This window comes from Cryptococcus depauperatus, chromosome 1 (genome assembly GCF_001720195.1).
Source record: "Cryptococcus depauperatus CBS 7841 chromosome 1, complete sequence".
Taxonomy (NCBI): domain Eukaryota; kingdom Fungi; phylum Basidiomycota; class Tremellomycetes; order Tremellales; family Cryptococcaceae; genus Cryptococcus; species Cryptococcus depauperatus.
In genome coordinates, this window is record NC_089468.1 from 1217414 (window position 1) to 1243527 (window position 26114).

A 26114-nucleotide genomic window follows, 5' to 3' on the forward strand; every position below is an offset into this window, starting at 1 on the left:
ACAAGATGAAAGACACAGTTGGATCATGATGAACCAGATGTCGATATTGTTACATTATTATGACTCTACGTATTGCGCATTTTGTCATCTATATGTTACGAATATAAGACGTTCCCCTAGCCTTCGTCACTAAAATTTGAACCATTCAATATAGCAATCCTACTCTTCTCTTAATTTCTTGTTGGCATCTACCACGTTGCTTCCCTCCACCTCCTCACTCTCTGGCCGTTGTCCAAATACCAATAGCCCATCTTGGATGGCCCTCTCAAGTACTTCTCTCAGCCTATCGTCGGGTTCAACTCCTTCTTGCGCACACTGTTCCATGATCTTTTGTGCTTCTTCCATTAAGGCAGCAGACTGGGCAGTAGTGTAATTATCCAAAGCGAATTGTGATATCTGTAGCTCCGACGACAATCCCCGCTCCCGAACACCCGCTCCTATTCTTCCATTATTATCGCCTGGTCCTGTCAGTTCGCCCGTCAATTCTTCCAAGAGTTGAGCCACCTCAGGATGATCTTCTTTCAACTGTTGAGCTGCTGTCAAACCATCATTGTTTTTCCACTTGGCATCTGCTCCTCGCTCGACAAGAAACTTGGCGACGCACACAGATTCAACCACATACAGAGGCGTTTCGCCATCATCATCCGTAAGGTTGATATTGCCGCCTTTAGAGAGAAGATATTCGAGGAGAGGAAGGTGAGCGTATGACGCTGCAGCGTGCCTACATGGTAGGCTCTGGTCAGTTCTTGAAATTGAAGAGACAAAAGAGGGGATACGTACATGGGGGAGTAAGAGTTCTCATCCTTGTCGTTTGGGGTATATCCTTCATGTTCAATGAGGTACTATGAACGTGTGCAAGTCAGTCGAGTATGTGAGTGAAATGGCTTGATCCGAACGGGGCCGGAATCGAGAAAGAACGTAGACACGCACTTGAACACGTTCGAGGTCACCATCGGACGAAGCCACCCATAAGTTTTTACCTGTAGTTTGAACCATCTTGAGTTTGCTGAAAGCGAGCAGGAAGAAGAAGCAAAATAAATAAAAAAAGTTTCAAGTTTATGTGATATATACCAAAACAAAAACTTGTTTCTTTGAGTGGAGGTTACGGAGGTTGATGAATACTCCGTCGACTTCAAAGACAATTACGACGAAGTGACCACCAAACTAACTTCTTTACGCCTGATTCTGAAAGTTGTTGGATACTCACTTGTGCGCTTCATTCCTGTGCACTCGCAATATCGAAAGATTCTGCTATAATATATCATGGGGTTGCAAAGTTCTTTCGAGATTGTTGGACAAAAGTCCCATTCTATTTCGAGTGATCTATTTGGTTCTAATGGCGGTAAAAGATACTCATAATAATCATACACGAGTTGCCCAATAAATATCTGTGGTAGACAAAGACAGTTGAATTCGAATCCATTTTTTGTCTTGATACGGAAGAGTCGAGAAGAAAAGTCGTTTCAACAGGAGATAACTAGCCTTGAATCATGTGCCGTCCTCCGCATTCATCATCATATGACTCGTGGCGTTTTTGCCTATAGAATAAAACGTATTTCCCAGACTTGAGGCAGATTGCAAGTACAGGCCAATGGTCGCTCAATGTATCCGGATGGCTTTGCTCCCTTTTACTTGTCTTTTTCCAAAAATTCAAAGTAACCACAACCCTTATGTTGTGCGGTAAGCTTAGTTTGCTGCCTATTCAGATGAATCGAGCGATCTTGCTTGCCTTTCGCACACAATGAATGCGCTAGTTCTTGAGCAATACTGCATGATACATGGCTATAAGTTACATGCTCGCAAACAGAGTCTGGTTATTTGGAACTCTGGTTTTCAGTATGAGTTTAACTATGGATCAACCGTCAGCAGCCCGTTCGTTATTAGAAAGAGTTTAAGAGGAGAACGGTAGGATAAGGTATCAGTGAACCTGGAAACAGCACAATTATCCCTGTTTTGGGATGAGCTCAGACGACTCTTCCTATTATTCAGGATATGTTCATCATATAACGGGAAAAAGAAAGAGATCAGATTGGACGAATATGGTACTTACACTGTGACTATAAATTAAAAATTTGAATATCGTTTGTTGCTGAGTTAAAAGAAAAAGAGTTGAAGTGGAAAGAAAATTTGTGTAAAAGCTGAGTCAAGAAAGCCACGTCATCCTTACATTTACTGCTTGGCAACACTAGATACCATGCAAATGCTGCATCAACTTTTTGCGCCAAAAAAGGACATATCCGAGATAACAGAACAAAATCTATACACATTTCTATTGCCATTTGCTCTTTTCTAAATCATGCTTATCTTTCCTGTCATGCGATTTCTTTCCCTATCCTGCTGTTCATATTAACTGTCTCGTCAAATTTTATCAGTCATTTTGTTTCCTCCAAAAGAGTTTCTAAAGCTTCGACAACTTCTTCAGGACAGGTTACATGCCAGCTAGCAAGAGTCTTTTTGGCGGGAGGACCGACAGTGGTTGCAAACACGTCGTGGGGGCGAATGGCAAGTTCAACGTCGGCAAGTTCGGCAGCCTCTTCGGGTTCCATTGTTGAGGTGACTGCCACGGGGGGTTTCATGATGACTGGCTTGTCATCATCAACCCCGCCTGGCGGGAAGATGGTCCGAAGGGCACGGAACATATCTTCATCCGTCTATACACGGCCTCAGCACAACGATTGCGAAAAGGTGAGAAAGATAGTTACCTTGTCATCCCCTGCACAGAAAATCAAGTCCGCATCTGGATTCTCGTACATTAACCTTCTCACAATCTCGCCCTTGTTGACAGCCAAAGGTCGAACCTCAAGATTCTTTTTTCCGACAAGCACTGCGAAGGGTTAACCAATTAGACAATGCTGACGACACGACTCACCCTCGATAGGTCTTCTGGGTGCTAGTGAGCTCTCTAACAGATCAAGACACTGTTTACATTGGAATTCTCCAAAGTCGGGGTCAGAGTTCCGGTAATGCCAAGTGATTGAAGCCTTCTTGACTTCAATTGTGCTTCCAGTTGTCCTCTGAGTCTGTTGTCAGCTTGATCAACTAGTCCTGATAATTGTTATGCTGACCTCTGTATAATATCTAAAGATCTCCTCCACTTCATTCATCCAGCTCATATCTAAAGCTTCAGTCATGTTGATAAACTCATCTTCTCCTGGCGGTCGAACAAAGCTCCCATGTTCTGCGGACATTCCCAGATTCGTTAAGTGACCCCAATGTTCATCAAGGAATTCACCGTCACGGCCCGAGATGAGGTACACTAGATTCTTGGGGTCATTAGCCAATGCAGCGATTGCATCAAGAGTGCGTTCGGTGGGGACAGCATGCGAGGGAACCTTGACGATAGGAGTAAGTGTGCCGTCATAGTCAAAGAGAAGCAGTCTCTTCTTTGCCTTCTTGTAAGCTTCCTCAAATTTGTTGACCTCCAGAGCAGGAGTTTGATGCGCCGTGTGTTCTCCGCCAACATTTTCGAGTAGCTGTTTAAGGATAGTAGCCGCCCAAGTATGGGATGTATGACCAACAACACCTTGGAGCAAATTGGCGTGTCTCTCTGTTTTCTCTTCAATACCCATAGTAAGACCCTTGTTGATTGCGCGAGCGACATCAAGGAGATCATGAGGGTTGATTAGCAAAGCGGAAGCAAATGTCGGCGCAGTACCCATAAATTCAGATACGACGAGAGGAGACTTGGAGGTTTTGTCTTGACAAAGGATAAACTCCATTGAAGTGGTATTCATGCCATCTCGAAGCGATGTGATCAAGGCCAGATCAGCAACAGAGAGCAAGCCGAAATACTCGTCTTTTTCAAGTGCTTGGTGACTACATGTCGTCAGCAGCGATCGGCAGATGGGATCGGCTCGCTTACTAGTGATGAACAGGAGTAAAGTCCAAAGATCCATATGTGCCGTTAATATGGCTGACTAATTCTGCAGTCATCCTTTCTAATTTAGGGCTTTCAGAGAGCGCCGGCGTAGTCACTTGAATCAATACGACCTTGTTTCTCCACTCGGGATACACTTGCAAAAACTTTTCAAATGCCTGGAGCTTGTTGTATACACCTTTAGCCACATCGAGCTTTTCCCTACCGACAATAATCTTTTTGTCCTTGTAGAGTGCACGAAGAGCCTCCATCCGAGGAATAACACCAGGCTGATCTCGATCGTGAACGACGCGTTTGATGTCAATGCCGATAGGACAATACCCAACAGCCGTTACTTGCCCATTGGCATCCACGCCACCAGGAGTAGATTCGTAGCCACAAACACGTATACACGTGGACACAAAGTGGCGAGAGTAAGAGTATGTTTGGAATGAGACTAGGTTGGCGCCAAGCATTCCATCAAGAATTACCTTGCGTGCTGCCATCACATCAGTCAAGACATATGTTATCAGAAAACAACATACTAGGGAGGCACCTGAAAATTTCTGAACTAGGCCAGGGAGTGTGCATAAACATTCCAATCATTATTTCGACTGGTTGCCCATGTTCCATAACACCGAGATGGTGTCCTAGCGCATTACCAACTTGATTCAAAAGTCCGCCCAGCTTCTCAGACTTTGATCGATCCGCTATAGGAGTTTGTTGGTCACTTTCCCAATCAAAGCCTTTCCTGGCTGCATGATGCAAGGATGGTGAGGGATGAGTGGTTCCCCATCCAGCATTGGGATGGAAGGCTTGGCCGAGAGCCTCTCGAATCATCTTTGGGGCAAGGAGAAGATGGTAGTCATGACAGATGATCAAATCACCAGGACAGTAAACCTGAGCAACACGCCGTGCAAACATCTCGTTTGTCTTGTGATAGGCAAGCCATGAAGGATCAGGAGATGGAACGGTAGCAGTAGAGTCGAGCCAGAGAAGGTAATGAAATAACGGCCACAGCGCTTGGATGTATTAGCCAAAGTCAAACTCAGAATCTCTCACTCACTCTTCTTACAGAAACCCTCATAGTGTCCCTTGGAGACGTCTGGAGGGAGGAACACGGGTATGTACTTGACCTTTCCACCCTTTTCCAAGCCCGCTTCAACTTCTGAAAACTTGTCCAGCTGTTTTTCAATCTCCTTTTGGTCAAAACTATTGAATTCACCGCCAAACACCATCAATGGAGCTTCTTGAAGGGGCTGAGATTGCTGCTTGGTATTATTAGAGCCTAAAGGGTTTACGGGTGCGAGGAGCTTGCTTGCGATGGAGGGAAAGACGGCTTGTGATTGTTGCTGAGAAGAGATGGTGGTGTCTGGTTGAAGGAGAACTTCACCTGTCCAAGCTACCAGTATCTGGTCGTGGGTGTCTGAGAGACTTTTGATACCACTGACCAGTGCAGGATGAGCCGTCCTCGCGTGGATCCTCCATTTTGCGTCGGCGCTTTCAAATGTTGCCTCTGCGTCCTCTGGCTTAAACTCGGGCGTCATTGGGGGTGAGAGAACACCACCGCCTGTAGCATCCAGCACGTCTTGCGGCAAAATCCGGACAATCTCCACTGGGAGATGGTGCATGACATGGATAATGCGTCCAGAGAGCGCAAGCCCTTTCTCCTTGTGGGAAGCTTCTAGGCGTGCGACCTGAGCCTTCAGGTCTGGTAAGGATGGTGGTATCGCTGGTGTTGGGTCTGGGTGCATAGAGTCCATGTTGAGTCGTGAATGTGTGGCGAGCTTATTGTAAAGGAAAGAAACAATAGAAAAGAAAGAAGTCTTGACTTTAGAAAAAAATCGTCTGGCCACAAAGGGAGTCGGATAAAGAACGGAAGATATGTCAAATTACGTAACATATGCTATGAACAAGGGTACAACGAGGAATGATGTAACTACAAAGACACTTTTCTGACTAGAAACTTACCGGAAATGGTAATTTATTTACATTTATATTTTGTAACTGTTGTTTTAAAACACATTTGTATCTCCCACGTTTACTCTTTCAACATCAATTCTGTCTTTCTTGTCCCCAAAAGCAATGCCGTCAATGAGCATAGGGGCAGTCGAGAAGGATGGATGGAATGCCGAAGCTGAGGCATCCTCAACCCTTTTTGCAGCTTGCGTATGGCGACGACGACGAGCGAGAGGGTGGAGGATAAAGTAGAGAATGGTCACGATACCGTCAAGGACAATGACAGGGGCGTGTGACACCTGGCTAGGTTAACAGAGGAACAGGGTATACGAAACGCACTCACAAAGGCAGCAACGTCCAGGTGTTATCTGAAAAACAAGCCGGAAAAGGAATAGGCGCCCCCAAGAATGTCAACCAAGACAGCAGTGAGATACTAGTGGCTTTGTGTTTGTGAATTTCCCAATATTGCGTTCTACGTATTCATGCGTGAGATGATGTCAGTTTCACAAAAGCAGCGCAAACAACAAAGCGTCAGTCAAGAGGATAGCACTAGTTTACCCATACAATGATATCGGCCTATCCATTCTCCATCTTTGTCCAGCCTGAGCACTTGTCGATACTCATCTACGCAGTATACAAGGAGAGGCTTACCTAAATAGTATAGGCGCTGCCCGTTTCAAAGCCTGCAGAGGCACAGCAAAATGAGAAGATGGCCCAAACAATCTTGACAGAACATTTCCTTCCATAATGAAGACACTGACGCCAAAAGATGATTACCAAAACACCAAATGCTTGTGGCTAAACTTGAAGAGGGATAGAAAGCTTTTGAGCAACGATATAGGCACCTAGAAAAACAGATGCCAGAGCCTATAAACTACGGCAGTTCAGTCTGAGCAATATTAAGGTATAAACTCCGAAATATACCACATAAGAGTTACTGAGAGCCCTTTAGCTGTTTTTTTTCTATGCGATTTGAGAATTTGCAGCAAGATTTGTGTCATCCAAAGCATTGCTCCTATTGTACTGAGAGCACTCTCAGTGGCACAATCCTCCTTCATTGCCGCTCAGTGGGTATCTTCTATGCACTGTATGACCCTAGTGTGACTTCCAAAAAACAACAGTAGTTATAGAATTATAAGCAATGGATTTCATTGACATCCTAGAAAGAATAAAAACTGCCAAATGAGATGGCCAAAAGAGAGTCTGATATAATAATGAATATGTGACGTTAACTCACCAATCGCGTTAACTAAGCACGGAGTATATGCAATCTCCGTCTGTGCCTTGTCATAACATTTTCTTATCATCTTTTGACATTTTCAATAAAAAAAGTAAAAAGATATTAAAACAACAATTAAAAAGATGGGGAAGCATGACAAAAAGTCTGCCAAAGGCCGTCTGGACAAATTCTATCGGCTCGCCAAAGAACAAGGTTATAGAGCACGATCAGCCTTGTGAGTGGATAGAGCCAAAATGGGTCTGATCTCTTCCTAGCAAATTGGTTCATCTGAATCGTAAATATGACTTGCTTTCGAAAGCCAAATGTTGTATAGACCTGTGTGCTGCTCCCGGCAGCTGGCTACAAGTTGCTGAGAAGTACATGCCCAAAGGTTCTTTAATCATCGGTGTCGATCTGAATCCTATCAAGCCTCTTCCACATGCTACAACTTTTGTATCTGATATCACAACACCGCACTGTCGGCAAACACTGAAGCAGCACATGCACGACTGGAAAGCTGATCTTGTGCTTCACGACGGTGCTCCAAATGTTGGTTCGGCATGGGTTCAAGATGCCTTTACGCAAAACGAGTTGGTGCTGCAAAGTTTAAAGCTCGCAACCGAATTTTTGACTAAGGGAGGATCATTTGTGACAAAAGTCTTTCGAAGCCAGGATTACAACAACTTGATGTGGGTGTTTGGTCAGCTCTTCAAGAGTGTTGAAGCCACCAAGCCGCCCTCTTCTCGGTAAGCCAGATTGATTTTTTTGTCATGCAGTAAGCTAATGAGACTTGTCCAGTAATGTTTCGGCAGAAATCTTTGTAGTCTGTCAAGATTTCATCGCACCCAAGCACATCGACCCTAAATTCCTTGACCCCAAACATGTTTTCAAGGATATTGCCCCCCTTCCTGCTTCAATTACTGAGCCCGTCTCTTCCGTCACCCTCACGTCTTCGGCTACTGCTTCTGCCGCATCAGCTGCTGCTCGTCTTGCGGCAAATTCTCATGCACACAGCAATGTTTATGCTCCAGAAAAGAAAAGGAGAAATAGGGATGGTTATGCTGAAGGCGACTATACCTTGTATCATACAGCTAGTGCAACTGACTTCGTCAGAGGGCAGGATCCGGTGTTGCTGTTGGGAGGAATGAATAAGATTGAGTTCCGAACCGAAGAAGAGAAGAGGTTTGTTCAAGTGAGGTCTTGGGGGCACAATTATTGACTTTTGAATAGTTGGTTGAAGTCACGCCACACCACACCAGATGTTGTATCTAATCTAGAAGATCTAAAAGTTCTAGGTAAAGGGGATTTTAAAGCATTGATGAAGTGGCGTTTGGCCATTCGTCTCGAGATCGGCCTAGACGTTAAGGCAGACGCAACAGCAGATGCAACAGAGGAAATTACAATTGAGCCAATGGACGAAGAAGAACAAATCACGGAAGAGGTGTGTTTATTTCAATTATTGAAAAGAAGATCAGCTGATGATGTGACAGCTCAAAAAACTACATCAATCAAAACTCGCCAAATCCAAAAGAGAGCGTAAGCGTGCCAACGAAAAAAAGGCGCGTGAGCTGCTCAAGCTTCAGCTCAATATGACTGCTCCTGAAGATCTTGATCAAAATGATTTGGCTCTGCAGGGCGAAGAAGAAATCTTTGATTTGGAAGAGGGGGAGAATCAGGCTAGGCGAAGAGGACATGGAGGTCTGAGGGCAGTTTTGGATGAACAAGGAATGGAAATTGGGACTGCATCCGAGGATGAAATCGATAGCGATGAAGATGATGATGATGAGATACTCGATTCGGATGAAGAACGCGAGCGAAAGACTGTTGCGCTCGAAAGCCAGCTGGATGGTCTGTATGAATCATATACAGAGCGCAAGCAAGAACGAGACGCTAAATGGAAAGTCAAACAAGATCGTCTCAAAGACAAGAATTTTGATGCTTGGCACGGTATACAAGAGAAGAGTGACGAAGAAGGAAGCGATGATGAAAAAGTTGTTGAAGAAGGTGGCTGGGACGTGATTACTAAGAAAAAGGCGGAATATGGGGAAGATGACTCATCTGATTCAAGCGGAGAGTCTGACGAAGAGAAGGAGCCGGCCAAGTCCAGCATGAAATCCAGACGTGAAAGACATAAACCTGAACAGCCCCGTTCCCTTATGGCTAGCTTGCGTGAGCCAGAAAAGAGAGCCGAACAGAGCCGACAAGCTCAAGTTTGGTTTGACCAATCTGTCTTCAAGGAGGTTGACCTGGCAGCTTTGGATGGCGAAGAGGCAGAAGATGAGGATGAGGCAGAGAATGAGGATGACGACCAGGAAGATGGGGATGAGGACGACGTAGAGGACGAGGATGTTGAAATGGACGACGCTACTTCTTCTACTCTTGAAGGAGACGATGATTTCGAAATAGTACCTCAAGACCCCAATGATGATGGTCCAGAATGGGATGTGTATGATGAGGATCAGGATGAAGTAAAAAAGCAGATAATCAAAGGCAAGTCCGAAATATACAACACACTGTGCTGTGATTAATGCGCTCATAGACAAGGGTCTTCTCACTGCTGAGGCTGTCACCCTCGCTACAGCTTTAGTCAATCGTCAAACTACCGCCGACAAGTTGATTGATCAAGGGTTTAACCGCCTGACCGCTCATCATAAAGATGGTTTACCTTCTTGGTTCCTCGACGATGAGTCCAAGTTCTACAAACCCAATATACCTATTACCAAAGAAGCCGTCGATGCACTTAAAGCTCGTCAGCGTGCTCTCGATGCGCGGCCGATCAAAAAGATTGCTGAGGCCAAGGGCAGAAAGAAGATGAAAGCGATGCAGAGGATGGAAAAAGCCAAGAAGAAGGCTGATGGAGTGATGGAGTCGGATGAGATGGGTGATGCTGAAAAGTCGAGACAAGTAAGACGAATGTTGGCCAAAGCGGCTCGAGGCAAGGAAAAAGCCAAAGAGAAAAAGATTGTGGTGGCCCGTGGAACAAACAAGGGGATCAAGGGAAGGCCCAGGGGCGTCAAGGGCAAATACAAAATTGTAGATGCAAGAATGAGAAAAGAGGTGAGGGCGCTCAAGAGGATTGACAAGTCCAAAAATAAGAGATAGATGCTACGTTTCTTTTGCGTATCTCATACGATTCGATATCTGTACTTTTATACCTTTGCGATGTATATGATGTTTTCTACTGTGCGGGTATGATATGCCTCTAGCAAAAGGTGTACATACTTTACTTTTCCAGACAGCCAGAGATTGGAATTCTTCAGAGTAACTTTCCCACGGTGTTTCATCTCTTCCTTTTCTTTTCAACAAAGACTTACAACAAAGTAAAAGAAGACCAATTTATTATTATTCATTCAAGATAATACATTCCTTTTTCGCAATTTTCGCATTCCCTCTACTATAATCAGCGCATTGGCTCTGCATAGCTCAACCCACAGTGGACGCGCGCTCTCTTTGCCCCATCAACCATGGCTGAACAGGAACAAGCCATACCCGATGCAGCAGTAATAATTGACCAGCTCCAGTCAATTGACAACGTCGAGGCAAACCTGGCAGATATTGCAGCGACAGTCGTAGTATCAAAAAGCCAAGACAGTACTGAAGATAGTGGCGTGACGGAGGCAGAGCGAAAAGACCAGACTCAAGCGGATTTATTGGATAATGCAGAAGCATTGGAAACTATACTCGAGGCTGCTATACCCTCTGCTCCTGCTCCTGCTCCTGCTCCTGTTGTTCCTGCTCCTGCTGTTCCTGTTGCTACTGCTGCTATGAGTGCGTCTCAGGATCAAGCTCCCGTATTAGAACCTACTACATCTGATGTTGTACATGAGGTTGCGTTCCCGCTTCACAAAGACGAGGGAATCTCGGTTGTAGATAAAACAGCTGTTCCTCCGGAAGGTAGCATGGAAGAAGTACCTGAAACGACTGAGCAGCTCTCTGCTCCGCCTGTTGCCTCGATTATCCCTCCTGCTGCCAATGGATTAGCAGAAGAGTCTTCTCGCGCTATCCATGCTGTTCAACAAGCTAATAGAAACTCCCCTCTTATTGCCCAAGTGGTAGCAGACTCTGCTACTGGTACCGCCGCCTGGGCTCCGCCGCCTGCTCCTGTCTCGGCTACGCTTCTTCCCCTGGGTTTGACTGAAAACTCATTGAGTGTAAAGCAAAATACAGATCTAATACAAATTTGGCAGGCTGGTAGGACATTTTCCAATTTATTAACGCTCTTTGCTGGTAATCTGACATGCTTTTGCAGATCCAAAGAATCCCGAACTAATATTGGCTCTTTTCAACTGGTCAGTTGAAAAAACTGAGGTTGAAGATGCAAGGGTGTGGTATAGTGTTTTGGCTGCAGACAATCCTACCGCTAGCCAGCCGCTTCTCGCACTCATCAATTTGGAACTTGCACTGTCCAATTTCAACGAGGTGGAGACTATCTTTTCCAACACGTTGAAAGGTAACGGAGGAATCACGACAGCGACCGACGTTAGCATCTGGATGGCTTATCTCCATTATATCAGACGACAAAACCCTTTATCAGGTGGTGCTGCCAATGATACAGTGCGGACTACCATCTCACAGGCATATGAATTTGCCTTGCAGGAGTGCGGCTTCGATAGAGAGAGCGGTGAGATTTGGGATGAGTATATCAAGTTTATAGCTAGTGGTCCTGTGAGTCAAGCTCCTTCGGGATGAAGCGGAATTGTTCCAATTCTGATTCCACCATAGGCAACCAACCAGTGGGAAACCCAAGCAAAAAATGATAACCTTCGTAAAGTCTATCGTCGCGCTGTAGTTATTCCGCTCAACAACATCGAAGCCCTGTGGAAGTCTTATGACACGTTTGAAACAACGCTGAGCAAACTCACATCCAAGAAATTTCTCGCTGAAAAGTCCCCTGCATACATGACTGCACGAACAGCGCTTCGCGAGCTGCGTATCTTGACAGACCGAATACCTAAACGAACCATACCCCCGCGACCCACATTTACAGAACAGGATAGACAATCTGTTGGTGCTTGGAAAGCCTATCTCAAATGGGAGGAGAATAACCCATTAGTCATTGAAGAACCAGCCGTTTTAGAGTCAAGGATTGGTTACGCTTTGAAAAAGTGTCTTTCTGATATGAGACATTTCCCAGAGCTTTGGTACTACGCATCGGCGTATTACTCCAAGATTGGCAAAAACGACCAGGCCGTGGAAATCCTCAAGCATGGTGTTGAAGCATGCCCCAAGAGTTTTCTTCTAACTTTTGCACTCGCCGAAGCTGAAGAAAACCATAAAAATTACTCAGCATGCCATTCACTCTATACTTCTCTTATTGATCGCCTCAATCCTGATGTAGATGAACTTCGAAACAAAATTGCGCGCGAGGTCCAAGCCGCCCAAGGGCCTCCTATTCCAGGCGCTGAAAACGCTGTAGTGGGAAAAATAGGAAATTTAGACGAAGATAGCAATGAAGCTCAGCAAATCCAAGTATTGGTAGAAGAGAGAGAAAAGAGGGGCCAGCTGGTAGCTGAGGCAAGAGCAAAGGACGTGGAAGAATTAATGATCAGTATCAGTGTGGTGTGGAACATGTACATGAGGTTTGCGAGGAGAGCGGAAGGTATCAAATCTGCTAGGAGTGTTTTTGGGAAGGCGAGAAGATCGGCTCATCTCACTTGGCATGTCTTTGAGGCATCTGGTGAGTATGCATAATACCCAACCCGTAATGCTGATGATGTGTAGCTTTGGTGGAGTACCATTCTAACAAAGATTCCGCTGTCGCCATTAGAATATTCGAACTCGGCCTTAAACAGTTCTCGGAGGATGCAGACTATGTAATCAAATATTTGCAGTTTTTGCTATCCATCAACGACGATAATAGTGTGTTAGATGTGTATAGTCTGAGAAATATCTAACTGTTGTCTATAGACGCTCGTGCTCTATTTGAAAGATCAGCTAGCAAGCTTCTTGCGGGCAAGGCTCGTCCTTTATGGGATTTTTGGGCCACTTACGAGTATACATATGGCGACCTCTCGGCCGTACATAAACTTGAGAATCGTTTTGCTGAAGTCTTCCCCAACGACGCCCCTCTCAAGAGATTCGCACAAAGATGGACTTATAATGGAATCGACGAAATCGCTATCCGTGATTTAGGTTTCAATCGTGCTCGAGCAGCTCAATCTGTAACAACTACCGCGCCACCTGCGCCCATGTCTTCACTTCCATCGACCATTCCACCTCAACTACCCATTGCATCGACACCACCGATGATAATGAGCGGTTCTCAAGAATCACATAAACGTGCAGCTCCTGATACCGACCCTCGTCCTATCGATCCTGTAGCTTCTCGGTCACCCAAGCGTCTCCGAGGTCCTTCGCCCCGAAGATTTGATCGTGAGAGAGATGATAGAGCGCCTTCTACTCGATATTCTCGCGACCCTCCTACCAAGCGTTCTCTCACACCAGGTAATAATATTTCGGTACAGTACGGTTCCCCTTCGACGTACCAGATTCCTGCTAGCGACAGGGATCCAAGTGGACTAGAAAAACCTTTAACGTGGTTTATGTCGCAATTGCCTCATGCTAGAGCATTCAATGGTATGTGATAGTCTATGAGAAACGGAGGTTCACTGAAAATATCAAAATAGGCCCTATCTTTAAAGCGGATGATATCATGAATGTCTTCAACTCCGTTTCAATTCCAAATGGAAGTGTTCCTGCAGTACCAGCACGCGGGTTGCCGCCACCACACCTTGTGCATCCAACAAGGAACTACCATGAGCGTTAGTGTCTCTTCTCAAAAGACATTTTGTTTTCGCGACTGATTGTCAATGTAGCGGAAAGGGATACAAGATATGGAGGGCCTCCAAGAGGAAGATATTGAGAAATGAGAGTAATGTGTTACTGCGTAAACCTTGCCTAGTGAAATAACAAAATGCATCACCATTAATACATAAAACATGTTTTTACAGCATGTCTGTTTTTCATATATGAAACACCTCTGTATACTTGGCGAGACGGTCAACGCCAACACTCTAATCGCCGCCTGAGAACTCTCTGTAACTCATCCCTGCCTACATCGATTCCTAATTTTCTCTCAAAATCATCGAGTCCCACTGTCTCCCCCCACGCCACCGCCATTGCCTGAGCAAAGGTTGGTTCTTCATTTCCTGATTCCGGAGTCAGGGATGAGGATGTGGGAAGTGAGAGTATGCGAGCAACATGGACAAGTTTAGTCCATGGAGCATCATACGGCACATTCCATATTCCTTCCGTAAAATAACCAACAAAGACCTGCCTTGTCGCTTCCACCCATTCAGTGATCTCCTCTTTAAATTCCAAACCACCTCTTTCGCTAAACTTTGACCATCCAGCATAAACCGCCCTTTGCATGATATGCCTCGACAAGTTGTTGACAATTCGACGATAGATACGAGAGGTTACAAGAGAAGGGAAGATCGATAAGAGTGTGGATAAATGGGAGATATATGTCGTCAATGCTGCTAGTAGATGAGAGGATGGATCTGATGGGCCAGATGAAGGTGGTTGATTCCACTGCCTATGGAAGTGTGTTAGCATTGCTTACATTCGATGGGACTGAGAGTACCTTGTAAGATGCTGTCTAAGTTGATTTTCTACTTCGACTGTAACGAGTTTGACAATCATATCTTCCGCTCGCTGACATATTCTTTGAGATTGCTGAATTAATACATCAAACACTGTGGTCTTTTCTTCTATCGTAGACGATTTGATAGACTGTGGGAGGAGGGGTTCTGATTGTATTTTCCATTTCAATACCACTGAAGTTTGCAAGTTTCGAGTCATCTCCGCAAAAAACTGGACGCATTTAGATTTGTATTGAAGGACTAGGCTGAAGAGACACGCACCGTACTGTCACCCCAGCTTTCCATCACTTGTTCCATCCATTTGGACGCTAGGTATGCCTTAATAAGCTTGTCCAGACCAGCCTTACCACTTGTCAAGCTTCTTTGATCGATAGTTGCTCCACTCATTGTGTTTCCTGCACCTGTCAATGCTCCCGGCACAGTCTTCATGAAAGCCGATGAAACGTTTTCAAAAGCCTCAAGAGAGCTGGATATACGAGCAAGGTAATTGGCCAATATAGGAAGTTGAATAGTCAGGAGAAAAGGAAGTTTATATGATAGATCAGGCAAGGGAGAATACCGGTCGACAATCTGTTCTACGAGTCCCTTGACTTGACGAGCGCTGACAACTGAGCGAAGGTCTTCACCTTCTCTTTCATCGCTGACAAACCACGCGTCAGGAGAGGAAATAATCTCGTTCAATCGAGTAGTAGCGACTTGTATTGCGATTAGCGGCCTATTTTAGTGTCTGCAAGACTTACACTGCTTTTCCCCAGAGAGCCAGCTTTCAAACCAGTTTTCTTCCCGCAATACTGCTCCAACAAGTCCTTCCCACAGTGGAGCCTCTTTTTCCTCATAAAGGCTTGTATCTTTCAGGTCAAATGCTTGTAATCTTATTGCGTCGTCGAATACCGCAGTCTGGTAGATTGTGTGTGCAAGTAAAGATGGATGGCCTAATAATCGAGGTATCCGGGTGCGAAGGAGCGACAGTAATATGGGAAAGAGTACGAGGGTAAACTCTGAAGTAATAGAAATGGAGTAGCCGCTAGAGCTTGCAAGTTTTTGCAGGTAGGTAGCGAGAAATTGGTTGTGTGTATATATTTGATCGAGGATGTTGGCAAACGCCCATTCAGGCTGAGTCTGATTAGAAAAAGACTTGGTTGAAGAAGCTTACCTTGTCAACCCGATTGGTACCTCTAGCTCCCATAAAATGGTACTTGAATCGTAATTCAATGGGTTTAGCCATGGCTTGCAAGGCGTAAAGACCCTTTCCAGACGTCCAATGAGGGCTACGAAGGTTTTCTCCAAAACCATCCTCCCTAATTATCGTTAGTGCGAAAGCCTGTGGATGTCCAAGGACATACTCGGATTGGAGATAGAGGAGGTCTTGGAAAGCTTGTTCAAACGCAAGCCGTCGCTGAGCTGGTACCTCTTCGTAGATCACTTTTTTTGGCCATCCGATGCCTTCGCACGCATCTATGAGCTTCCTGTATTGCATAAGAGACAGCTGATCAGTCGGCTGCAGACTCACTGCGATAGAATACTTTTCAATCCCTCCCATGCGTGTTCCCGTACTCTGACTACGGCAGCGACAAGCCCCATATCATGAGGAAGTGTTGATTCAATGCTTTTCACTAAGTGATACAGCTCTCTGTGCTTTGGCAATACGCTCAACGGGAATGGACGGTGGTTAGCTGGGTCCAAGATTGCTTCTCTATAAACCATCAGGATTGCTCAAATCTTACCCACTAACCCAAGGATGACAGTCTTTTCCAGTATCGTCACCCACGACAATCCTGCCTCTAGGTCGGCAAGCTCATCTTGCAGCGCATCCAGTTTAGCCAAAGCGGACTGCCCTTGAGCGCTTTCTGTCTCCGAGGTATCACGGATGAGAACTGCAAGCTTGTCGGCAGAGGTATGACGATCCAACGACAGCTTTTGCGCCGATGATAAGAGATCCTGCAGTGCATCCCGAGTATCTTGCAGTAAATCCGGCAAGGCCTCTGTCGTTCTCTCAAGCTACAAAAGTAAGCAATCATCTTGTTTTTAGGATACAAACCTCTTTCTTTGCTTTGCTTTCTCTCGCTTCCCATACTGCAATCTCCTCTCCCAACTGTCTACTTCTGCCTGAGCGAATTTGAGTGCTACTTTCAGCACGGTAGAGCGCTTGTGCGTCTGGATATTGCGAGTTGAGACGAGACCGTATCTGCGATGCGATGGTATCTATTGCATGTGACTGCACCAGATCATGTATTTGCGCTGCCAACGAACTCATTTGCGAGGACACTGTATCCAGCTCTCAATTTTGTAGGTTGCTGCGAGTTCAGTTTCGTAAATAAAACGTTTAAATAGAAATTATAATTGGTCGTTTCTATTCAAATATTCCAAAGTCTTGACCAAATATATTGGAAGAAATGATGCAGAATGATGACATCACAACAAAAAACCTTTATAATTCACAACAACTTTTAAAAACCACTCTGCTTCCATACTCATAATCAAATTACCATTCTTAAGCATCCAAACCCAAGCATACATGCAAATATCCAGTAAATTAAGTCTCCTTCGATTATAAATCCCATGAAAACTAATACACTCAAAGGGCAAGCACCGCACCGCTCTCCTAGACTTGCATCTCGTTGGCAGCATGCGTAGCAGGTAGTCCTTCCTCTTCGCCGATCTTTTCCTTTTGCGTAACATCCATCTTTTCATGTTGGTGGTGCATCTCCGCAGCAAAGGTAGAGTGAGGCTTCCAACCGCTAGATCTCCTGGGCGAACCGCATTCTTCCATCATACGGTCAACTTGCTCGAGAGTCAACGACTTGGTCTCTGTGACAGACGTGAGTATTGCCCTTTATCAGCCTCACTAATTGACTCACCCCAGACGAAGAAGTAAGCGTAGAGGAAGCAGAGAACACAGGTAGAACCCCAGATGAAAAAGACACGAGAGCCAAGATTCTACGGTTGTCAACCAAGCTTCTCGAATAAATCAACAGACTTACACCCTTGTCAGTGCCAACCATGTAGGGGGTAATGACGGCAATGATACAGTTCCAGAACCAGTTGGAGGCGGTGGAGAGACCCACACCACGAGATCGGATAGGAATCGGGAAAATTTCACCAATGCAAACCCAAGCACCGGGGCCCCAAGTGGAGGCAAAGAAGAAGATGTAGATACAGATAAAGGAGATTTGCGCCTTGACGACTTGAGAGTCGTGCGGCTTGGCGACTCCAATGATACCAACGATAAATTCGCAGATAAACATACCAAGAGCACCGTAGATCAAGAGAGGTCGACGACCGAAACGCTCAATGGTCCAAAAAGAGATGGGTGTTGAGCAAACATTAACAAGAGTGGTGATCAGAGAGATGAAGAAGGGATTGGAAATTGTTCCGAGGTCGGTGAAGAATGTGGTACCAAAGTAAAAGATGAAGCTAAAACTGTTAGTCGGGAGAGAGCAACTAGACAAAGAACGTACTTAACACCTGTCCACTGTTGCATCATTTGCAAGGTGATACCCAACACTGTACGACGGAGGTTCGACTGGGGGTTTCGGAAACCGCCAGAGAAACAAGCAGCCCAGGAAGAAAAGTAGGTTTCTGAAGGAATGAGCTCCGTCTCGTACTCGTGGTTCGCCACGATTTCGTCAATTTCGTCCTTGATATAGTCAGACTCGACAGGCTGGCCTCTGACACGAGACAGCGCTGCCCTCGCATCCTCGATCTTTCCGTGCTTGACATACCAACGAGGAGACTCGGGAAGACAGAAAAGGCCGCCACCGAGGATGATACTGCATACATCAGCAAGAGTCAAACGAATACAAACTTACGCCCAAGCAAATTGAACAGCGATAGGAATCCGGTAAGAACCACTGTCGGTCCGGTTCTGAGTGGCATAGCAGACACAAGAAGCAAGAAGGAGACCGATCGTGATGCAAAACTGGTAGCCAGAGACGATGGCACCTCGCACTTTTCGCGGAGCAATCTCAGACATGTACAGGATGATAATAGCAGAAATGAAGCCGACACCGAAACCAGAGATGAGTCGACCAGCGACCAACTGCTTCGTCAGCAAATACCTCATACTCTCCACTCACCAAGCCAAGACCCGAAGAAGCCGTCTGCAGGATACAACCGACGATAAAGATACCACAGCCGCTAATAATGGTGATTCTCCGTCCAAAGTAGTCGGCCAAGTCGCCCGCGATGATGGCCCCAAAGAAAGTACCAGCAGAAAGAATCGAAGTGATCAAAGACTTTTCCCAAGAACGCAACGTGAACGCGTCCTTGGTCGCCTTGTCGGCATTGTGAGGAGGAATGGGCAGGCCCGTCATCATGTTGATGAAATAGTTCATGCCGAGCACACCATTCATGTAACCCGAATCAAAACTGCCCGCCGTCAGCTCAGCCCACCCACAAGCACGCCACCTACCCGAAAAAGATACCGCCAAACGACGCAAACACACAGAGAAGGTAAGCCTTGACCGTGACGGGGGCCTCCACCCTGTCTGGCGAGATTGGCGCTGTTGCCATAACGTGACTGCCTGGCACTATCGCTCGTCAACTATCGCTCCACAACCAGCACGTACTGTTGATAGTTCAAGTCGATATAAAAAGGCAGTCTTAAAGACACAACGGGGGAAAAGACATTCTCTCCAGAAAGCTCCTCCCTTTTATAGACACAAAGCGGAAGCGTTGGACGCACGGACCCATCGAAGCGTCTCAAACGAGAGGCTGTGCCTAACCAGGCACGATTCCTGGAGAACCGCGGGGCCGATCCTGTCACCTCGTGCGACCGCGCTCGGGCCGCCGTACGATCGACACTCAAAGTCGTGGGTATTACATAATAATGCCATAATTCACGTGACATTCAAGGAATCCGAACTGTTTCGGAAAGGGTTTCACGTGGCCGAATCTCGGTAAACATCTGTCGGTGATCGCCGGTGTTCAGGGTAGGGCCAAAGATAATTACTTTTTTTTTCTTTTTTCGGATCTTTACGTGTTGATGTTCCAAAACTTCTTTTTTTACCGGCGGCTTGGGACGACCCTGTGTCCGGACACAAAAGAACCTTTCTGTTTCTGCAGGGTTTCAGCGTACGACCACTAAAGGAAATGCATGGGCAATAGCAAGTTATGCAGGGAGAATGGCGGCGACGGTCATCCGACATTATAGGAGCAAGCGGGATGTGTTTGTGTTGAGATCGTTGAGGCTGTATGGGTGGTGGCTAGGTGGTGGCTAGGTGGTGGCTAGGTGGATGGCCAGTGGCAGGTTGTTTGGTTCCAGAGCAGCGGGAGAGGGAGAAGCGTCGAGCTTGGCCTTTGGAGGAGTCGTGGTTGAGAAGCAGCGTACGAGCGATGGTGCGCCTCTCAAGACGGAATGGGAAGCTGAAAAGGGTTTGGGTTTGGAGATGCAGGGCTGCGGAACGCTGTTGCGGAAAAAACGCTGCCACATGGGACTCTGGTAATGCGGTTGTGTCGGGATAGATGTGCGTTTGTGTATTGTGATTTGCTTGCAGCTGGGTGGAAAGGTTGTATACGCCGTGCTGGATGTCGAAAGCGGTGTGAAGGTGAGGCTGTGGGAGACAACGGCGACGGGTCAGCAGCCGTCAGGTTGGTTCGGCTCGGTATGGACGTACCCAGTGTGGATGCTAAAGATGGCTGGGCTCGATGGAGAGAAGCAAGGCGATAGAGCAGCCAGGAGAGTCCGGACAAGTTGGGTAGATAGGCGACTGACACACCAGACAAGGGACGACTCTCTTATGCAGCCCTCACGCCATTGCCTTGGCCATAGACATGTAGATAATGGTTCCATTTTTCCAGCGCAGACAGAAGCAAAGCTCGCTCATTGACGGCGAGTGTCATGGCCAAGCGTAGTCGCCTGTCTTTTTCGCCATCCAAAGACTACAGGCAGTTAGTCTTTGCTCGGATTATGGCGGCAACCTACGTCGCGTGCGTCTATAATGTCTGTTTGAAAAGTCTCAGGACGGTACATGCTTTGTAACCGGTTCTCGACAAGACGTCGGATCAAGACAGCCACCTTGACCAGTCTCGAGCGATTCGGGTCTGTAGGCGAAACCACGACGCTCATCGTCTGAATGTCGTTCCAATTGGATTCAACAAGCCGAATATCATCCGCAATAGAGCGGGTCCAACTCTCCGGAATATCTGTTCTCAACGTTGGCTCCTCTTGAAGAGCAATTTGGACCCAAAAGACAAAAAACACGTTGACAGACACTCGTCCGTTCTGATCCAGGTTGAGCAGATTGGGACAAGAGAGCACAGGTGGGCAGAGTATACTGTCGTCAAAAGTGTCGAGCTTGCTGGCGGATATCCAATGGAGCAGTTGGCTGAAAAGCTTTTCCCAATCCACCGAATCGACCAAGGGCGCTTGCATGACCGTCTTAACATCCTCCACATACCACGTCAGGCCATGGTCAGCAAACTCTTCCCCGATAAACCCCCATTCTGTCAGTAAACGTCCATCCCCGACTTGGCCATAGGTGTTGAATACTTCTTCACCCTTTTCCACTCTTCTCTCTACCCGCATGTCTATAGTATCCTCTTCCTCGCCCAGTTTTATAATCTCTGTCTCGCTGAGATGTCTCAGCCGCGGTGGCAAAGTCTCATCGTTGGCAAAGTCATGCTTACATTGCGGTAAAGATCCACATTGCTCGCAGACAAAATCGTCAGAGGAGAGGCAAGTATGGGGCGAAGAGGAATGGTTGAAAATGTCAGCAAATGGACAGAGGGCTGTGAGGTGGTAATCATCCACGGCAAACGCTCTTGAAGAGACGATACAATAAGCGTGGGCAAACGCAGAAAAGGGCGGAGGTGAGGAGAGAGGAAGCCAATGTTTGGCAGAGTCGTAAAATGCTTGTATATCTTTCTATCATGCCTGTCAGTAAGCTGGGTAGACGACAATAGCTCAAGATAGGAGATGACATACAAGACCCATTCCTGCCTTTTCCTTCTTGATCATTTCTCTTGCAGCCTCGGTTCCTCTCAGCCATTTTAGCGCTTCATGGCCGTCTTGCCATTCATCTCCATTTATCGCATCCCAAAAGACGGGCAACCCTACGCCTAGAGTTCTTGGTAAGCTCTGAAGGTAGCCATAGAATGTTGAACGTCGTTCGAGTTCAAATTCGTACACAAGACATAGTGAGAGAGGGAGAATAGTATGGGATAATTTGAATTGGGATTCTGGGACAATGCTTGATAAAGACGACGTGCGGATGGAAAATATACACTTCTTGCTCATGGAGAGTACTGTTTGATGATCAGGCAGGAGCTGTTTGTGACGATGCACTGCCTACAAAGTTGTCCTATTTTCAGATCCTCTTGGGCTACAATCCTCCATCCTTGATCATCCTCCATGCTGTCGATGGATATCCCATGCTCCCGATATATCCCTCTGGCATCAGTCCATTGGAGAAGAAGCTCACGACTGGGTGGTTGATGATTTTTGTATACTTGAAAAGGCATTCTATAAAGAATGTTTATGCAATCAAAATGAGTTTGAGTAGCACAAAATTCTTTTATTTGGTTCCATCGTTCCTTGGCCTTTTTTTCTATTCTTCATATTCATCTTTGGCAACGAAGCCGTGAAACTTGTCAATAACCTTTAATCTCATCTCATAATATATATCCCTTCCTGTTACTATTCTACGCCCAAGATACTCAAACAACAAAAATTGCGCACACAAGTCCAATTAACCATGCGCTCCCTTTTACATCCCATTTACCACCAAGTATCAAACGACACACCAGCACTATTCTTGTCTTGCTGTTCAGCACCAGTACCGCTGAATTGTGGATCCACTAGACGGTTGTCCACGTCCTGAGGTAGAAAGAACTGTTCCAAGCCAACATATGGAGCCGTATCTGTCGGTCCAGCCGAGGCGCCCAGAGATTGGCCATCAAGAAATCTTTCAAATGCAAGTTAATCATACAATCAAACATCTCCAGACTTACAATGGTAATTGATTATTCTCTCCTAGTGGTATACCAGCCTTCTCCAACGTTTCATGCGCAAACATTGAGTCAAACTCAAATAATTCCGCCGAAGATGGCGAGTCATTGATGATTTGGTTCGTTGCGTTTAAAAGAATTGAAGGGCTTGGCGAAAGTTGTGTGGTAGCGCTCATGTTCCCCATGGCGCCAGGGTAAAATGCCGAATTGACAAGTTGAGAGGGAGAGAAGGGAGTCATGGCTGATCCAGGTGTCTCAGCTGGTTTTGACACTACCGGAAGCGAAATGTTTTGTTTGTTGGGCGAGGGGATAGCACTTGGAGCAGGAATCACTTTTTGTCGACGAGCCTTGCGAAGAATGAGTCGAAGTGAACGGGCATATCGTCCGGCAGGTACTGTACTACTTGAGTTGTGTGATACACCGACAGATCAGATTTACATACTTTCAGCCAAGATAGAGGCGAGTTCCTCAATATCTTTAGCAGTCTTTCTCAAATTTAGTTCGTATGGAAACAGACGGGCAATACGAATCAAGAAAGATGCTGCAAAGGCTGCGCAAACATCTAGCAGTTGTCAATGAAAGCAACACAAGGGCATCTCAAGATACTTACGGGTATAATGCACGGCATATCGAAGACCATTACGATACTTAATTCATTATTAGCTGAATAGAAGAGATGACCATCGCTTGTATTCTCACATTCTCACCGTGCAAGCATGTGTCGAGGCACTTTTGAGCATTCCTCATTGCTCTTATCGCCAAAGCTCTCTTTTCCACTGGCATCCCTACCACGTCCGATGGTTCCTTAATCCCTCGCAGTAGCTGCGAATTTACAAAAAGTCTACAAAAGGTATTAATCCATACAATCAGAAGCAAATTCGCCATGTACGTACTCTGCATATTGCCGCTGTACTACCAAGGATTCCCGAAAGAAATCACCTTTGTCCTTTCTAAATCGATCCGCTAATTTGTGTTAGTTCGCACTGGAGAGGGAAAAAAACGATACAATTCACTGAGTACTCTGTCCCAATACCTCTCCCAAGCGTCAAAATCTTGAGTTGCTTGTTTCAATCTTCGTAGAGTACTTTCAGTTATTGGAATATCTGGAGCGGCAGTGAGCTCAATATGTAGAGGTGCTAACAAATATAAATAAGCATTCAAAAAACAAGTGGCTAAAGACGCTTACAGCGTAGGGCAGTTAGCTCAACCGTAGAAACGAGTCTGACGTCGGATGTTATTGACAGAGGATGATCGAGCAATCGTCGACATTGATGAATTGTTTCGTCCTCCCGAATGATGGCAGGCCTTCCGGTGCCATATGCCATTCTAATATGTTCAAATAATGTACGCAAACTGATACAAAAACTCACTGATGTTCCATGAGATACAGCTGTAAAGTGCGGTCATTACTATAGTCAAATATGGAATAGCTTCACTCACCCCAAACCAGACTCTTGAATGAATAACCAATGCCCTCTCTTCTTCCAATTCCTCTTTTGATTTCCCTCTGCCCATACCTGTTCTTAGTAGATGAATAAAGGATCGATTAATTCCCATATCTATGGCCATCCTCACTGCATGCCCTCCAGGTAACCAGCCATTATCTTGAAACGCAGAAATCAGGATCATGCCTTGAATTGCCTCAATGCGGTGAACAGGATTGAACAACGTTCCCTTGGCTAAAGATGATCAGATATGAGCGAATATTTTATTCTGTGAAAATCAAATCTTACCGATTGTTTCTGCATGAGCTCGACAAGCTTTTTGAACTTCGCTGTAAGGCCCTCCACCATCCCGGACCCGTGCGCCTACCCAGATTATGGCCGTGATAGAGAAAGGTGAACGTTCCCTCAACCTGCTCTTGTCAGAAATGACTTTCGAGTATATAAAAGCGTTGACCTACGACTCCCATGTATCGACGGCGGGATCATAACATGGTATAAAGTTGGACGATCCAGAGTAGAATCTAGACACAAGGCGTCAAACGCAAACGAAACAAAAACTAGCACAACGTACACTTTCATCAGCTCTTTTCCCTCCCTTTCGGTGACATATCCAGCGGCAACGGCATCAGGATAAGCATGTTGGTGCAGTTTTTTGGGCATTGGAGACTGTCCCGGTAGAATTGCTTTTGGGGGCAAATTTTGGTATTCCAAAACAGTTTGGCTCCCAGTGTCAGGAGACAAAACCCTTGCACGCTTGATTGACTTCTTGCTGTCGTCGGACATGGTGATTTCCATGTCTATTATTTCTCGCTTGCCAGCCGCTGTGACATTCGAGACGGTAGTATCACTGATCCTTTTAGCTGCTTGCTCTTCTCGTGCCCGTTCTACAGCAGCTTCAACCAGACCAGCCATGTTGGACATTTCACCAAGGGGGTTTATTATCTCTTCAGGCCCAAATATATCTGGCGGACCCACTGACCCTGCTCTTGAAGGAGGAAGAGACATGTGTTTGGTTGGGTGCTGAGGACCTTGAGAGGAAGCACTTGACGTAGAGGTAGACCACTTGTTTCCCGCTTGACCCGCCGAATAACTCTTACGTCTGCTTTCTTCAAACTGCATTGGACGATGAGAAGAATTGTTCACTGGATGGCCCTCTTCAGACAGGCCCAAGGGCTGAATGCGGGCGTTCGATGTATAGGGAGAGTAGCTATTAGAAGATGAGAAGAAAGAGGCAGACGTGGGCGGACCCATCGTGTTTGTATGCGTTCCTGATTGTTGCTGTTGAAAAGGAGCATTCGGATCGATTGTACCGCTCGGTATTGAAGGCGATGCTCCTGATGAACCCATAATCATACCTGTCAAGCCTGTATGTAACGAGGCTCCGCTCACTGGCGCATAGTCTGATGTCGTACTTGGCATTCCTGTTGGTGTATAGCGAGATCCATCAGTCGCCGCCGCAGAGGACATCCCCGCCCGAAGAGTGGTTACGAGATCTGATAGAGTGTGTTGAATGGCCGATACTTGAGATTCCAGAGATCGTATCCGACTAGAGAATTCGTCAACATCTTGCCCCATTGACACACGGCTTTCTGCCTTACTCTTCACCGACATTCGCATCACCGCCACTAGTGGATTTGCCTGGTTTCTCCATAATGCAGTCAAGACCGCTGTTCTTGCATCGCTTGCATGGCGGCTCCTCCGCTCCTACACAACGCATCTTCATGCGCCTACAGTTGTTCTGGCAGTATAGTGAGTTCATCCGTTCAGCGGTTGGCTTGTTCAACACTCACACATGCTCCTGCTCATGGTCAGTAAAGCACCGTCTATTTGCGACATCACATACTATTGACACGATTAATCGCCGCCTTCTTCTCACTCTTCCCCTCCTCCTTCTTGTCCCTGTTCTTGCCGCTCCCTATCTGGTCTTTGCGGATGTCAACTTCGCTCTCATCCAGAGAATTATCCGCGTTGTTATACTCGGCTTTCATTATATGCTGCAGAACGAGCAGAATGGCTGCAATAGTTGCCAAATATTATCCCAACACGACGTAATTTGTTGTTTGATGAAATAAATTCAGCTGAAA

General features: G+C 46.1%; 9 protein-coding genes across 9 annotated transcripts; 2 read left to right on the plus strand and 7 right to left on the minus strand.

The window, feature by feature from the left end:
- Positions 1 to 159: 159 nt before the first annotated feature.
- L203_100456 (uncharacterized protein) lies at positions 160 to 996 on the minus strand (the record flags this gene model as incomplete). The annotated part of the gene is made up of 3 exons (XM_066209915.1): positions 160 to 721; positions 781 to 842; positions 931 to 996. 3 exons carry the CDS (start codon positions 994 to 996, stop codon positions 160 to 162), a joined length of 690 nt encoding a protein of 229 aa, XP_066066012.1.
- A 1376-nt stretch (positions 997 to 2372) lies between these two features.
- L203_100457 (trehalose-phosphatase) lies at positions 2373 to 5619 on the minus strand (the record flags this gene model as incomplete). The annotated part of the gene is made up of 7 exons (XM_066209916.1): positions 2373 to 2651; positions 2703 to 2824; positions 2870 to 3014; positions 3066 to 3816; positions 3863 to 4355; positions 4402 to 4878; positions 4923 to 5619. 7 exons carry the CDS (start codon positions 5617 to 5619, stop codon positions 2373 to 2375), a joined length of 2964 nt encoding a protein of 987 aa, XP_066066013.1.
- A 455-nt stretch (positions 5620 to 6074) lies between these two features.
- Positions 6075 to 6561, minus strand: L203_100458 (uncharacterized protein; the record flags this gene model as incomplete). The annotated part of the gene is made up of 3 exons (XM_066209917.1): positions 6075 to 6114; positions 6159 to 6287; positions 6467 to 6561. 3 exons carry the CDS (start codon positions 6559 to 6561, stop codon positions 6075 to 6077), a joined length of 264 nt encoding a protein of 87 aa, XP_066066014.1.
- Positions 6562 to 7177: 616 nt separating this feature from the next.
- On the plus strand, positions 7178 to 10136 carry L203_100459 (AdoMet-dependent rRNA methyltransferase SPB1; the record flags this gene model as incomplete). Its single annotated transcript, XM_066209918.1, has 6 exons — positions 7178 to 7269; positions 7391 to 7780; positions 7833 to 8216; positions 8265 to 8475; positions 8525 to 9524; positions 9574 to 10136. The coding sequence occupies 6 exons, from the start codon at positions 7178 to 7180 to the stop codon at positions 10134 to 10136; spliced, it is 2640 nt and encodes an 879-aa protein (XP_066066015.1).
- Positions 10137 to 10498: 362 nt separating this feature from the next.
- On the plus strand, positions 10499 to 13896 carry L203_100460 (uncharacterized protein; the record flags this gene model as incomplete). Its single annotated transcript, XM_066209919.1, has 7 exons — positions 10499 to 11225; positions 11284 to 11699; positions 11757 to 12711; positions 12756 to 12893; positions 12942 to 13610; positions 13661 to 13795; positions 13850 to 13896. 7 exons carry the CDS (start codon positions 10499 to 10501, stop codon positions 13894 to 13896), a joined length of 3087 nt encoding a protein of 1028 aa, XP_066066016.1.
- Positions 13897 to 14033: 137 nt separating this feature from the next.
- Positions 14034 to 16892, minus strand: L203_100461 (uncharacterized protein; the record flags this gene model as incomplete). Its single annotated transcript, XM_066209920.1, has 9 exons — positions 14034 to 14571; positions 14620 to 14849; positions 14900 to 15333; positions 15379 to 15751; positions 15801 to 15936; positions 15982 to 16104; positions 16149 to 16331; positions 16407 to 16630; positions 16677 to 16892. 9 exons carry the CDS (start codon positions 16890 to 16892, stop codon positions 14034 to 14036), a joined length of 2457 nt encoding a protein of 818 aa, XP_066066017.1.
- Positions 16893 to 17240: 348 nt separating this feature from the next.
- L203_100462 (uncharacterized protein) lies at positions 17241 to 19150 on the minus strand (the record flags this gene model as incomplete). Its single annotated transcript, XM_066209921.1, has 6 exons — positions 17241 to 17446; positions 17497 to 17575; positions 17620 to 18052; positions 18097 to 18408; positions 18704 to 19006; positions 19050 to 19150. 6 exons carry the CDS (start codon positions 19148 to 19150, stop codon positions 17241 to 17243), a joined length of 1434 nt encoding a protein of 477 aa, XP_066066018.1.
- Positions 19151 to 19842: 692 nt separating this feature from the next.
- L203_100463 (uncharacterized protein) lies at positions 19843 to 22099 on the minus strand (the record flags this gene model as incomplete). The annotated part of the gene is made up of 6 exons (XM_066209922.1): positions 19843 to 20190; positions 20254 to 20265; positions 20390 to 20518; positions 20562 to 21503; positions 21564 to 21883; positions 21931 to 22099. The coding sequence occupies 6 exons, from the start codon at positions 22097 to 22099 to the stop codon at positions 19843 to 19845; spliced, it is 1920 nt and encodes a 639-aa protein (XP_066066019.1).
- Positions 22100 to 22355: 256 nt separating this feature from the next.
- On the minus strand, positions 22356 to 26018 carry L203_100464 (uncharacterized protein; the record flags this gene model as incomplete). The annotated part of the gene is made up of 16 exons (XM_066209923.1): positions 22356 to 22542; positions 22589 to 22979; positions 23028 to 23147; positions 23196 to 23232; positions 23285 to 23426; positions 23479 to 23548; positions 23599 to 23721; positions 23772 to 23911; positions 23956 to 23975; positions 24026 to 24264; positions 24319 to 24440; positions 24489 to 24551; positions 24602 to 25576; positions 25629 to 25768; positions 25821 to 25828; positions 25874 to 26018. The coding sequence occupies 16 exons, from the start codon at positions 26016 to 26018 to the stop codon at positions 22356 to 22358; spliced, it is 2922 nt and encodes a 973-aa protein (XP_066066020.1).
- Between the last annotated feature and the right edge of the window lie 96 nt (positions 26019 to 26114).